At 28.4% G+C, this 14,483-nt stretch overlaps 1 protein-coding gene across 2 annotated transcripts; it reads left to right on the plus strand.

Moving 5' to 3' along the window:
• LOC118042888 (uncharacterized) lies at nt 1–2,929 on the plus strand. 2 transcript variants are annotated; one of them, XM_035050626.2, is made up of 3 exons: nt 1–141; nt 1,319–1,661; nt 2,469–2,929. In XM_035050626.2, the coding sequence occupies exons 2-3, from the start codon at nt 1,328–1,330 to the stop codon at nt 2,714–2,716; spliced, it is 582 nt and encodes a 193-aa protein (XP_034906517.1). In that variant the 5' UTR covers nt 1–141; nt 1,319–1,327; the 3' UTR covers nt 2,717–2,929. The 2 variants fall into 2 exon arrangements, with proteins under 2 accessions (XP_034906517.1, XP_073260223.1); XM_073404122.1 differs by lacking the exon at nt 1–141 and having other exon boundaries at nt 1,297–1,661.
• The last annotated feature ends 11,554 nt before the right edge of the window (nt 2,930–14,483 follow it).

Below are 14,483 nucleotides of genomic sequence, written 5' to 3' on the forward strand. Positions count from 1 at the left end.
CGCGCTTCGATGTACTCAGAAACAGGATATAGGCACCTCGTAAATGACAATGCAGCTCAGTCTATAAACAGAAGAGAAAAAAATTCCGGGCTTTCTCATATCATAAACTGCAAAGAGAAGAGAAAGGAAAATAAATATCTGGTGAGTACCCTTTATTGTTTCTCCTTTCTTTTTGTGATTTGCTTTTTTTTTTTTTGTTTATTTTCAGTTGCTTAAAGTTCATGATATGTTTCTTGGATTTTCTTTCTTTCTTTTTTGTTTGTTTTCTGGAATTTGATTTTCTTTATTATATTATGTTTAATTGGTAGAGTTTACAATTTTCTTTGATGGGTTCGGTCCAATTTTCTCTCTTTTTGCACTTTTAACTATGATTGGGTGATGATCTTGTCGTGAATTGTGATTTCATGCCCATGCATGTGCTTGTGATTACAAGGGAATATCTTGTCTTTTAAAGAAAAGAATATCATCTGGGAGATGTGACTGTATTCTTCTGTTATTGTGGATTTTCTTGCCATGCATACAAACAGATGATGATATTTGGGAAGCATGATATGCGAAGCGTGGGCAAAGATTGATTAGAATGGTTAGAGATATCACCTTAGCTTAGAACATGCATGATCTGTTTGTATAACATATATGGACCCCTTTCGTTTATGCATGATCTGTTTGTATAACATATATGAACCCCTTTCGTTTGTTCATACTCCAATTGGATCTAATTATTTTACTAATTTAAATAGCATGCCACCTATTGAATAGTGATATTGGAGAGCTTTCATCTTCAAAGTTATTTGCCAATTAACAATCTTATTTCCAATTCATTATGTCTGGCTTGAATGTGTTTTTGTAAGCATTTTCGTGCTTTAACTATATAGGTTTGAGTTATGGTTCTAATACACCATCTGGAATTCTTAACATGATTGAATGACTACAGTTTCAAGGTCTGAAACTAGACCTGAAATTTCAGTTCCTTGACTCAGATTTCAGAAAACTTTAGTGAAAGTGGGTGGAAAGAGCATAACGGGCAACTGGTTAAACCTAATCTCTTTCAGTTTGACAACTTGCCTTGAGGGAGAGGAAACTGGATGGGCCTTTACTCTTTTTTTGTCCTGTATGCTCTAATGTGTGTATGAACATTGAGATGTAAGAACGGTCAAATTTTTCAAAGGTTGAGAAACTTAAGGAAAGGCTTAGGACCTCCAGCGTTTTGAATTGAGTGATTAAATTTCTACATTTTCCTCCCTTCTTGAGGAGTTTTGTTGATTCATTTCACAGCAATTCCTTTTTTAGAAGTGTCTATTCCTTTTACTTTCCGTAGCATTAGAAAATGGGAGGTGGCAAGGACAAGTCTGACAAAGAGTCTACAGACAAGGGACTGTTTTCAAATCTTGCTGGCTATGCTGGTGGACATTACCCTCCAAGCGCACCACCATACCCTCCACATGGTTATCCACAACAGGGATACCCTCCGGCAGGAGGCTACCCACCTTCGGGCTACCCTCCCCCTGGTGGCTACCCACCTTCGGGCTACCCTCCCCCAGGAGGATACCCACCAGCAGGTTATCTTCCTCCTGGCGGCTACCCTCCCCCTGGCGGCTACCCTCCTCCTGGTGCTTACCCTCCAGCTGGTTACCCTGGCCCATCTGCTTCACATTATTCAGGTATCTTTGGTGATCTTTATACTTAATTTCCTCAAGGCAGTTTCTTTTTTAAAAAAAAAAATTTGTGTTAATGACATGGTAGTTGAGTCTAATGTTGATAGGAATGTATGGTTTCTTACCTTAACTCATGTAGGATCTTTATGGTCTTAGGCTCTTAGCTGTATGAGTGAAGGGGGAATGTTTGAGAGATTCTGTCTTTACTTTATGTCTTTTATCCTAAATTTCATCTTTACAACCACCAATACATCTCGTGGTGAATATATCTTCCTTGTAAACACATTAAGAGTTATGTGCATGTGCGTGCTGTGAACACCTGCATTTGCAAGTGCATCTGTTTAATTAAGTAGACTTTTCCTGTTATCTTAGATGGAAGCTATATGATTATGTGTAATAGAATGCCTGAATAATCGAGGGACAGCTTGACTGGGGTGTTTGTGGTTGCTCAATTTCTTTGTTGTAAGCTTAGTTTATAATGCATCTCTACAGAGGTTGATAATTCTATATATAAAGAGAAGTCTAGGGGTCGACTAAAGAGTTCTCTGATTCAATAGCCTTTTAGGATTTTCTCTAGTTAGATTTGCTACCAATTGAAAGAAATTATGTATTTTATTAGGAAGAGCATGTATTGACAGTAGTTGCAACATGTCTTGTACTTGCCAGGCCTTGTCAACTATTGGTTTGAATGTTAGATTGATTGAATCATTTTTACCCCCTCAAACCTAAGAATAAGTAATGACGTGGCTTTTTATATAATGTGTGCTTGCCATTCTTTTTATTTTCATTTTGGCTAACAAGTAACTATAACAGGGCATGGACCTGGAATGGGGACATTGTTAGCTGGAGGTGCTGCTGCTGCTGCAGCTGCTTACGGGGCCCACCAGTTGTCCCATGGAGGTTCCCATGGCTATGGTCACGGAGGTTACCATGGCTTTGGTCATGGAAAGTTTAAGCATGGCTATGGTCATGGAAAGTTTAAGCATGGCAAGTTCGGCAAGCGCTGGAAGCATGGCGGATTTGGAAAGCACAAGGGCAAATTCTTCAAGAGATGGAAGTGATTTCTTCCGAAGCAACCAATCTGTCATATTACACTGGCCTCAGCTTTCTGGTATAACTGATTTGGTTCTTTGAGACTGATTTATTATTTTCGTAAAGAATTTACCCTCAGTTCGGGTGTTAATACAGTTCTGACTCACTCCTATTATATAATAACTGCTCTGTATGGTGTTTCTGTGTGTATAAAAATTAGCCTGACCTTCATTCCCCGTTTCTATTTTCTTGTTTCATCTTCTTCTCTGCCTAGAATAAAAGAACATACTGTAATTGGAGAAATAAAATGACAGCCAATCATAAATGGGATGTGCAACAACAAGGAAAAATCTTGTACACCTCATGCAATCCGACAATTCTATTCGTAGGATTTTTTTTCTTCCCTTTTTATATAAAACAAAAGAGATGAGAATCCAAGACCAAGTTGAATATGAAAACAAGATCAAATGGATTGTGCAGAGGTGAAGATGGTGCCTCCTCCATTGCATGTGAGAATGCTAGGGCTATAGGACATGGTTCCTCCCCTCAGAAGTTGTCCACCAACCCTAATATGCATGGCATGGTTTGGTTGACCAAACAAGAGAAGGTCAAGGAAAATAAAATACCTGCTTGAAAGGTTTGGCAGGAGGAATTTCTACTACTCATAAATTATGACCACTAAATAAGATAACCATTAATTCAAAGATAGAAAATTTCTTGCCACTGGATTGTGTGTGTATAACAAATGGATATGAAAATGAAAACGATGTTCATACATGGCTATGTCTCTATCTCTTGGAATTTTATTTACAAGTGTATCTAAATGAAGATGATGTTGTTGTAATATTGTGAAATGTATTGCAAATATTTTAATAGCACAAAATTTTTTTTAAAAGATAAATGATTCATCCTTAACAATAACAAAAGTTTCAGTTTCAACATTCAACATATAATTATTTTATAGTTGATCTTTATAATTTGAGTTAGTTTGTTTCTGTTTGTTGTTTTTTTACTTTTTTATTGCCACCACTAATCATTTTATTAAATAATAAAAAATATATTCAAAGAAATATAGTTATTAAACATAACTTGGTACATAATTCGTGTCACAAGATCAAATATTTTAATGTTTTATCAATTTCAATATTCAATATTTTTTTTTCTAGAATTGATCTTTGTGTTTTTTTTTTTCCTTTATATGATACTATCCCAATCATGTGGCCATAGTCACAAGGCTAGTGTGTTTACACAATTTGATTTATATTTTTTTCATTTTCTTCAGTTAATTGAGTTATTTTATGGTTGAGTTTCATTGTTTGAGTTGGCTCATTTTTATTTGCGATTCTTTTTTATTCTTTGTTGATGCAAATGGTTTTTTTTATTAAATAAAAATAATATTTTAAAAAAATACTTATTAAACATAATTGAGTAGATGGTTCATATTACGATAATAATTACATCAATCTTAGTTATTTGTCCATAAAATATCAATTTACTCAATTAAACATGTGGATAAGCATTTGGATTTGAAATTGAGAATATTATATATAGCTAAAAGAGATCAGTGTTTTACTGTGGACTGCACAGTGCAGTCCACAGTAAAACACTGATCCCTTGCTGTTTTTTGTGTTTTTTTTTTTCTTCATTTTTTTTTAACTGAGCTGACTTTTTGCTTTTTGCTCTTTTTTAAAAAGTTTTCTTTTTCTTCATTTTTTATTTTTTTTTTCTTAATGGATATTTAAAAAAAAAAATTGTTAATGTTAAATTTTTTTGTATCTCAAACTTTTATAACACGTATTCCGGGTTTAACGGGTTAACCTAGATTTTTTTTTTTAGTTTTTATTTTTAATTATTTTTTTTTAATTAATTATGGGTTAATCTGGTTTCATAGGTTAATCAAATTAATTATGGGTTAACCCGTCAATTTTTTTTCTATGCAGTTATCAAATTTTCATGACGCGAATTCTAGGTTTAACGGGTTAACTTGGTTTGAGGGTTAACCCAATTAATTCAGATTTTTTTTTTACTTTTTGCTTTTTTTTTTTTTTTTTCATTTTTTATTTGTTTTTTTAATGGATATTTTTTTAAAAAAAATTTTGTTAATGTTAAATTTTTTTCTATCTCAAACTTTTATAACACACATTCCAGGTTTAACGGGTTAATTCAAATTTTTTTTTCTGGTTTTTCTTTTTAATTATTTTTTTTATTTTCACAGTAAAACACTGATTTTTTAGGTGCTTTTTTTTTTTTTAAGTTGTCTTAGTTTTTTTTAGCTATTTGTTTTTTTGGGAGTTTAACGTCACATGTTTTTTTTTTGCTTTTTTATTCTTTTTAATTAATTTTTTTCGTTTAGTTTAGTTTGTTAATGTTAAATTTCTTTCTATTTAGTTATTAGACTTTCATGACACATATCCCGAGTTTCACGAGTTAACCTGGTTTCACAGGTGAACCCAGTTAATTCCGGGTTGACCTGTCAATTTTTATTATTATTATTTCCATAAATGTTTTTGTTTAATTTAGTTTGTTAATGTTTAATTTTTTTTATTTAGTTATCAGATTTTCATGACACAGATCCTGAGTTTAATGGGTTAACATTGTTTGACGAGGTAACCCAGATTTTTTTTTCTTTTTAAGTAATTAATTTTTGTTTAATTTAGTTTGTTAATCTTCACTTTTTTTTATTTAGTTACCAGACATTCATGACACGGATCCCGGGTTAACTTAGTTTGACAAGTTAACCTGAAATTGTTTTTTGCTTTTTTTTTCTTTTTTAATTATTTTTTTCGTTTAGTTTAGTTTGTTAATATTAAATTTCTTTATAGTTAGTTTTTTTTTTCTTCTTAGAGGTTTTTTTTCTTTTCTTTTTTCTTTTTAATTAATTTTATTTAATTAATTTAGTTTATTAATATTAAATTTTTTTTCTAAGTAGTTTTCGGCTGATGCCTTTAGTTTTTTTTTGTTTTTTTTGTTGTTTTTTATGTCTTTGACTGTAGACTGCACAGTGCAGTTCACAGTGAAAAGGCTGATGCCTTTTGTTTTTTTTTAATTAATTTTTTTTATTTAATTTAAATTGTTAATGTTAAATTTTTTTCTATTTAGTTATCAAACTTTCATTACACGGATTACGGGTTTGACATGTTAACCTGGTTTGACGAGTTAGCCCAGTTAATTCTGGGTTAACCCATTAATTTGTTTTTGTTTTTTTAATTATCAAACTTTCATGATGTGAATTCAAGGTATGACGGGTTAACCTGGTTTGAAGGGTTAACCCAATTAATTCATTTTTTTTCTTTTTTCTCATTAGTTTTTTTCTTCCTGTTGGTTTTTTTTTAACTAATCTATTTAATTATCACACTTTTATGACACGACCTTGCAGCCAGACCTACGTCCAATGCTATTGGATCTGGTATTGTAGTCCAGACACTTTTATGCTAAGGGTTAACCTAAGTTTAATGTTATTATTAATATTATAAACATTACTCTTGGATCAGGCGATGTAACCAAAACTGAGACTTTTGGGTATAACTTTACAAAAAAACCTAATACTTTTAAATCTTGGCTATTTTTAAAATGAAAAAAATAATTAACCTGCGGCATCGCGCGGGGCATGTAACTAGTTTTTAAATCTAAAAATGCATCGGAATGGCTGACGTATTTATTTAAAAGAAAAGAAAGAAAGAAAGAAAGAAGGCCCGGTGGCGATGCTAGTGTACAAAACTAGTGATAGACGAGATGACGTGGTTGCATGTTCTCATGGGAAGAGTGGTTTAATAGATGGGGCCCATAAGCTCATGCATCCACATGCAAATACAAGGCTGTCCACATCCCTTGAAATTTGCGGCCATTTTTGACCTCCAAGATTTGGCCTTCAATCCAGTCATCACATGTTCCTTCAATTAGGGCTTTTTCTTCACTCATTTTCTCTCCACCAACAATCTCGCCCAATCTTTTCTTTTTTCTTTTTTCTTTTTTATTTGCATTTGCCATCTCTCTTTATTACTATAAGATATTTATAATTATACATCAGGGATGATCATTGTGATGTCAATGTGTATAGCAAATAGATTCTAACACGTGAAGATCGCTATCTTTAAAATATTAATTTCTTTTATTATATTAAAGGCAGGATTAAAGTGATATACCTTCAGGATGTAGCAAAGTATTAAAACTTATATACAATAAATTCTATAAGTTTATAGAAAAAATTAGAGAAAGAAAAAAAAATTAACGTAATCATTTGCTGTCACATGTTTTGTTTCTTATTAATGTAATCATAGAGTTTGTATAGAAAAAATTAAAGAGAAAAGAAGATTATTTCTAATTAATTTCTTTTAATGTTAAACTGATATTTATAAATAAAATAACATCATTTAAGACAAATATGTCTATAGAATTTAGAGGCACATCTCTTCAAATCAATGTATTTGCAGAGTTTAAGAGAAAACTCTTTTTTTAAATTATTTGAACAATTTGATAGGTGGTGTCATGTATAATTATTAGATTAATTAATTCTGAAAAATTAATTCATTTAAATCAATTAACTTCAAAAAAAAAAAATCATGTATGTTAAATAATTTTTTTTTTTTTTGATTCGAGGAAACCCCACCCTCCGGAAAGCGCACTTTGTGGGCCCAGATAAGCGAGTAAAACCCCGGCTGTCCCAGGCTCTTACAAGAAGTGCACGCCCTGACTCGAACTCAAGACCTGCTGATATATAATGCCAGGTGATATATATAAAAACTATATTTTAACAATAATATGGATGAATTGAAAAGATAAAATTCAAATTCGAGACTTCCATTCTTCTTAGTTTGCAAGAATCATTGATTCATGATTAATTATTAGGATTTATTCTTGGTGAAATAAATGGATTTTTATATATAGGTGAGAAATCATACTCTTTTTTTTTTAGGTTGAGGGATCGTTTTATCATATAAAATAATAAATGCTTCCTTCTTCGGTTTTCTGAACTTAAATTCTGAAACCAACATAAAAAAAATATTAAGATGGATGTATCTTTAAAATTGTTTTAAAACCGGTCTTATTGTGAAGCATAAACAAAAAGAAATGCCTAGACCTCCGTAAAATTAATATTGTTCTAATTAAAAATAACAGCATTGTTTTAATGTCTTAATTAATTATGTATGCCTATATATATCCGATCATCATGTGGCTTGGCAAAGATTTCTAAACAGAATTGTTTCTATTATTATTATTATTATTATTATTATTAACACATAATATTTGGATTAATTTACATACATCTTAATTAATTTTACTTATCCTGAAATTAATAGTTATATAAATTTTAAATAATATTAAAATTTATAAAACTAAAACCGGTAATTTTTAATCAATTAATCTAAAAGTTAAAACTACACCCTTTAATATTTTTTAGTTGTGCAGTGGGAAAGCTTACAAGAGTAGCTGATCGAATAATATATACCGTACACGAAATGCCGATACTGCCGTGTTGACTCACTTCATATGGGCTCCGTTTTATTTATAATTTATTACCACTATGAACTGGAAATGTACCTTATATATATTCCAGTCAATTCTAGCTTCGATCATCAATTTAAATTAATAGCTCTGCGTGACAACTTGGGAGATAATTGGGATTTGATTTCCTTATAGATTATTAATTGTATTTCTAGAACCAATTCTTGGAGGATCTAATGACATGATTGAACAAAATTCAATGAATTTGAATATTTATTTATTTTATTATGAATGAATATATACATTAAAAAAAAAAAAAACTCGTGAAAGTATTTTCATAGAGCCTGTTTGGGATTATGATTATAGTTGTTATCTTTTAAAGTATTATTTATTTAGAAATATATTTAAATAATTTTTTTAAAAAAATTATTTTTAGTATTAATATATCAAAACGATTTAAAATCAGTAAAAAACATTAATATAAAATAAAAAAATTAATTTTTTTAAAAACATTCCTAAAAACACAAAAACAAATAAGCTAGTAAATACGAATCTAGAAATGATGGGTCCATCCCTTTCTCATCGATTTTGATTCTTAAAATTAAGCTTCTTGTTATTGACCGAATACGAACTAGTGAGGCAGAAAATTGGATTAAAATAAAATAATAAAAAATAAAATCTTGAGTTCCTATTTCTTCACGAAAGAAGGAATAAAAAGCTTTAAACCGCCAAAGTCATTGTCTTCGGACACTGGATCATGAAAAAACAGAGGCAGGCATGCTTTTGTGCTGTGGGTAGGGTGGCTTTCCCCTCCCCGAACCTCACTTTGTTTTATTAAAAGACAACATTCTTTTGTCTTCTTTTATTTTTCAAAGAAAAAGCAGATTCTTTTGCCTTTTTTATCCAACAAATTAAGTGCGTTTGAAAATATAGTAATGAATGATTTTTTTAAAAAATATATTTTTAATATTATTATTGCATCAAAATAATTTTAAAACATCAAAAATATATTAATTTAAAATAAAAATAATAATTTTTTTTTAATTTTTTCAAAAATATTTTTAAAACACAAAAATAAAAAGGTCTTTTATATATATATATATATAGATATCAATAGAAAAAGTTATCATTTTTTTCAATGTTGATAGTTTTGGAAAATCAAAACCCAAGTTCGTACATAAAAGCAACAATAATCACACTCTCAAATAGTTTGTAGTATTGTGATAGAGTGTTTGAGAATGTGGTGGCAGTTGCTTTTTACTCATAAATGCATCAAAATTATATTTTTTATTTTTTAAAAAAATTATTTTTAACATTAGCGAATCAAAATACTAAAAAAATATAAATCTAAAGTAAGGAAAAAAATAAAATAAAATATTTAAATTTTTAAAAGCACTTTCAAAACACAAAAAACAAACACAACTTTAACCACATGCCATAAATATATTTATTATAAAAAATTAGGATAAAATGAAACAATAAATTATACACACACACACACTTCCCACACGTCATATATCCTATTTGCATAGAATGAGTAATCAACAAGGACTTGTAGATTTTAAAAGATTTACATATCATCTAAACACTTACACTAGTTAAGTAAGTAGCCATTTGCTAAAATCTATATAATCCACCACTATTAAATCTTTTGCATTAGTTTTACACCCTTCAAAGATAATCATTTCATGGCACTTCTATTTATTTTATTTTTTTATAATAAATAATAAAGAAATGAAAAAAAAATATGAGGAAGTAAAATGATGACTAAGGAAGAAAATGGAATCGAATAATATAATGAAAGATCATACAAGTAAATAAAATAATAAATATGCATTATTTTTTGATAAATTAGAAATTCAAACAAAATTAAAAAGATTATAGAAAGAGATTTTGCATATTCAAGAGAAGAAAAAAATTAATTAATCTTTCACCACAAAATTTTCAAATTAGAGATCCTCATTCTTGAATGAAGAAACGTAAAAAATTCTTATATTTTATTTTTCAATTTGAAAATAACCCCAACACTTTATATTAGGACATGAGATAAACAAAATAATAATATATGAACCAACCCTACAGAATACTAACATTAGCCAAACCTAGAAGACACATGAAAATAAACCTAAACACACACATATAGCACATGGACCCCATGTACCACCACTAAATTGAAGTCCCAACAATTTTTGTTCAACTGTAGAACTTGTATGTTTTTTATGTTTTAAAAGTACTTTTAAAAAAAAAAAAATTTTTTATTTTTGTCTTTACTTCAAATTAATATTTTTTTAGTATTTTCAAATTATTTTGATAAGCTGATGTCAAAAATAATTTTAAAAGAATAAAAAAAATTATTTAGATATATTTTCAAATGAAAAACACTAAAAAACAATTGTAACATACTTTGAAACATCTCCTTAAGTAGCTCTGAAATAATATTTCAAGGGTAAAAACAACATTTTCATTTATGTGTGTGTGTCTATATACGTGTATGCGCGCGCTTGATTTTTATAATGTCCTGAGATTTTGGGATCTACATCGATGTGAAGCGACCAAAGAGTAAAAAGTCATCAAAAATTTACTTTTTGAGGTAAAATAAAATCGGTAATCAATACTTGTATGTAGGTTGGGAGGATGAGAATAAAATGACTTACCTAAAATGTAATGATTTGGTCTTGATGTGACATATATGTTTTTGCTCATTTAATTGATGTGTGTAAATTTGTCATTGTATTTTTTTTCTTGGCATGATAATTGATTTGTATTTCTCTTGTAACTCAAAATTGAGACATGAATTGTAAATTCTAATTAGATCTTTTCTCGGATATTACATTAAGGGTAAATTATTTTGTATTGTGAATATTAATGTTAGTATATTTATTATTTCTTATTTTTTGTGATGACCTATATTTTTTTCTTACGACTCAAAATTAGTTAATGAGTTGTAAACATATTTAGGTTTTTTCTTAAATATCGCATTAAAGATAAATGATTTTGTATTGTAGATATTGACGCATCATTTATTTTTGTGTTGATATTTTTCGCTATATTTAGTTTTGTATTCCTTTTTTTTTTGCTATTGAATTGTGTATTCCTCGCAAGTCATAATTGGTGTAGAAATTGTAAATCTTAATTAAGTTTTTTCTTAGATGTCATAATAAAGGTAAGTGATATAATATCTATGATTGTTATGCATATATTTTCTTTTGTGTTCATAGCTTATTTTGACATAATAATTGAATTTGGATTGGATTGATGCGATTTCACATAGGCCCATCGAGAGTGAAAACGACCTCAAGGTCCATTTTGAACATAATAATAATGGGCCAAGGCCTAATTAATAATCATTATCCTCTTGGATACAACACTCGTACTTTCAAAAGTAAGAATTAGATCCTATAGTCAAGCTCAGGTCCCAAATAACTGCCTTAGGTAATATAGTGTTTTACCATCACTAGCAAATACATGTATATTAGTTTAGGTAAACTCTTTTCATGTAAGCACAATAAAAATCCATTATCATTTAAAACGAACACAAAAGTAACTTATGCTAGGTATAATATATTGGGTGATTGTCAATCCCTCTAATACATAACTAGTTTTCTATCTAGAATTTTTAAAGACTAATTAAGGTTTTTAGCTGCCATAAAATTAGATGACGACTTTTTTCTTCTTCAAAATCATTCCATTAATCCTAATTAGCTCATCAAGATGTCCCGTTGCAATAATATAGCAACCACAAATCATTTTTTTGAAAAGATTTAACAAATTCTTTTTTCATATTAAACAACAAAATTACTAAATATTAGAAATTTCTATTGTACCATAAACGCCTTAATATTTTTAAATCTCGTATTTTGGATGTAAAAGGTATTATATAATATTTTCAAATTTTAGATGATCTGTGTAGTCTTTGTATTGTAGTGTTTGTGAGAAAAATATGATGAGTCTAAGTATAAGTATTATTGGATTTTTTAGTCAAATTACAAAGGAGAAGCATAAATTCAATGATTTTGCTTTTAATTGGAGGATCACTCGAATATATATAAAAACCTGAAATATGAGGAGCTACAAGCCTACAACTCTTATTAGTAAATTTAATTAGATTATAGCTAAATATCATTTGACTATTTATTTGGTTGTGTTTAGTTAATATCTCATGAAAAAATAAACATATACAAAAATATATTTGGTTGTAAAAATAAAAATAAGATATAAAATAATTCTATTTTTTAAATAGTTTTAGAGTAAATATTATATTTTCAAAACAAGACAAGAAATTCAAAGAAATATATTCTTCATATCCTTGTCTTTTATGTTCTAAGATAACAGCAAAACAATACTTTGAGTAACAATACAAATTTAGGCTTTTTGTTTTTCATGGAACATCCATCATCTATCATACAGAAGCTCGGGATACTAACTAAACTTTTTTTTTTTTTTTTTTTTTTCTAATAAGTTAACCACACAAGATTTCGGCAAAACTAGATTTTCAATTAGTGACAAACATATATATATATATATATATATATATATATATATATATATATATAAACTACACAAGCTAAATTCCTAATAACATTATTGTATTATTCTTAATAAGATTTTTATTTCAAAAATATTGATAAACACACAGAATTATGTAGTTAACTTAAATCTCAATAATCATGTAAAAATATAAGAATAAATAATCTAATTTTTTCATTTATATTAATCTTGTTTGCTTTTAAAAGTTTTAATTACTGTGGTTTATATGAAATCATCATTGATGAAGTTTTGAAATTTAAGATACTTAAGATTTATGTATTGAATAATTAATTAATCTTTTTAATTTATGTAATCTTATTATTTCTAATCAAGGTGTATGGTGCCTTGATATTGAAAGCCCGGATAATTGGTAGCTAGTGATATCTAGTAAGCTAAAATAATAGTTGGTACTCACAAAATATCCCATTTAATAGATGTGGGGACTTTTGAATATTTAAATTAGTAATTTTATAAAGAAAGAAAGTGTAATAATATTTTAGATAAATAGGCTATGAAAATATATATGCTAAAAAAATTAAGGATGAAAAGATTGTGAATCTAGAATTTGAAGAATTTATTATGTATTTATAATCCATGAGTCTTATTTTTTATAGAAAAAAAAACTAAAATATAATATTATTTTTGTAATATTTTAAATTATATTCTACATAAAATAATACGTATTGAAGCTAATATAAAATATTTTACAGGGCATCAAATTTAGAAAAAGTTCATGAATTAACTGTGGTGTACTTGCAGAAAACTCCTTGGCTGTGCACTCTCGAGATTAGTTGAGCCTCAACATGAATTCATGGTGCTAATTCAATTTTTTTTTATTTCACTATACTTTATTTTTTATGTTTTAACTTACCAAACAATATAATAAAAAAAACAAATATAAAATGTTTTATTGTACCATTCTAAAACATTTTAAATAAAACAAATGCCTTCTACAGTAATAACGTAATTAGAAAATGTTTCCTTCTGATTACTAAATTGCAAAGTGAAAAAAAAAAAAAAAAAAAAAAACATTGAAAAAAAGAGAGAGGAGATGGACAGTTAGGGAGAATGAAGTCAGGCACACATTGTCTGAAAGCGATCCCCTCTCTTTCTATAATCCAACTACCGTTGCTTCCAGCTGTATTCACGACGCTCGCCCCCCCTTCCTTTCCTTTATTTCTTTATTAAAAAAAAAACCATATTAATTAATCTACACATTAGTCCCGAACAATTCCCGATTTAATTTCTTATCTATCAAGCATCTGCAGAAATAAATTTTATCATAAATTGTTCATCTTTTTAGTTATTTTCCCATTATTTAATATAAATAATTTTTCTGTATCTCTAGGCTATACGGTTTTTTTCCTTATATTTTTTTTCATTGACTAATATCGGTTATAAGAAAAAAAAATAAGTTTTTGACCTTGATTAAATCAAGTTTTATATTCAAAGAGTTCAAGATATTAATTATTATGAAACATATTAAAGCGATTTTAAGTGAATTTGAACAAGACACTAAAAATATTTTAGTATTTCTTTGCTGAGTTCTAGCTTGTGTACCCTAATATTTCTTTTGGTGGATGGGACCTAATTGTAAAATGTTTTTGTATAGGGATACAATTGAGAAATGGCTAAAAAGTTGAGGACAAATCTGTGCTATTTTCGTATCAATTAAAAAACTGGATATAAATCAAATTAATCTCAAAACTCACACTTGACCCCCACCTTCACTTGATTATGACATATTAATGCAAACAAAAAAATAATAATGCAAACAAAAATAGAAACCCCATTTTGCAACTCTTTCTTTGGATATATATATATATA

This window comes from Populus alba, chromosome 13 (assembly GCF_005239225.2).
Source record: "Populus alba chromosome 13, ASM523922v2, whole genome shotgun sequence".
In the NCBI taxonomy this organism is placed as follows: Eukaryota; Viridiplantae; Streptophyta; class Magnoliopsida; order Malpighiales; family Salicaceae; genus Populus; species Populus alba.

Excerpts from the sequence above, each read along its gene's own strand:
- LOC118042888 (XM_035050626.2), top strand. The coding sequence starts at position 1,328 with ATGGGAGGTGGCAAGGACAAGTCTGACAAAGAGTCTACAGACAAGGGA. Across the intron at positions 1,662-2,468 it reads ATCTGCTTCACATTATTCAG|GGCATGGACCTGGAATGGGG; the intron begins GTATCTTTGGTG and ends TAACTATAACAG.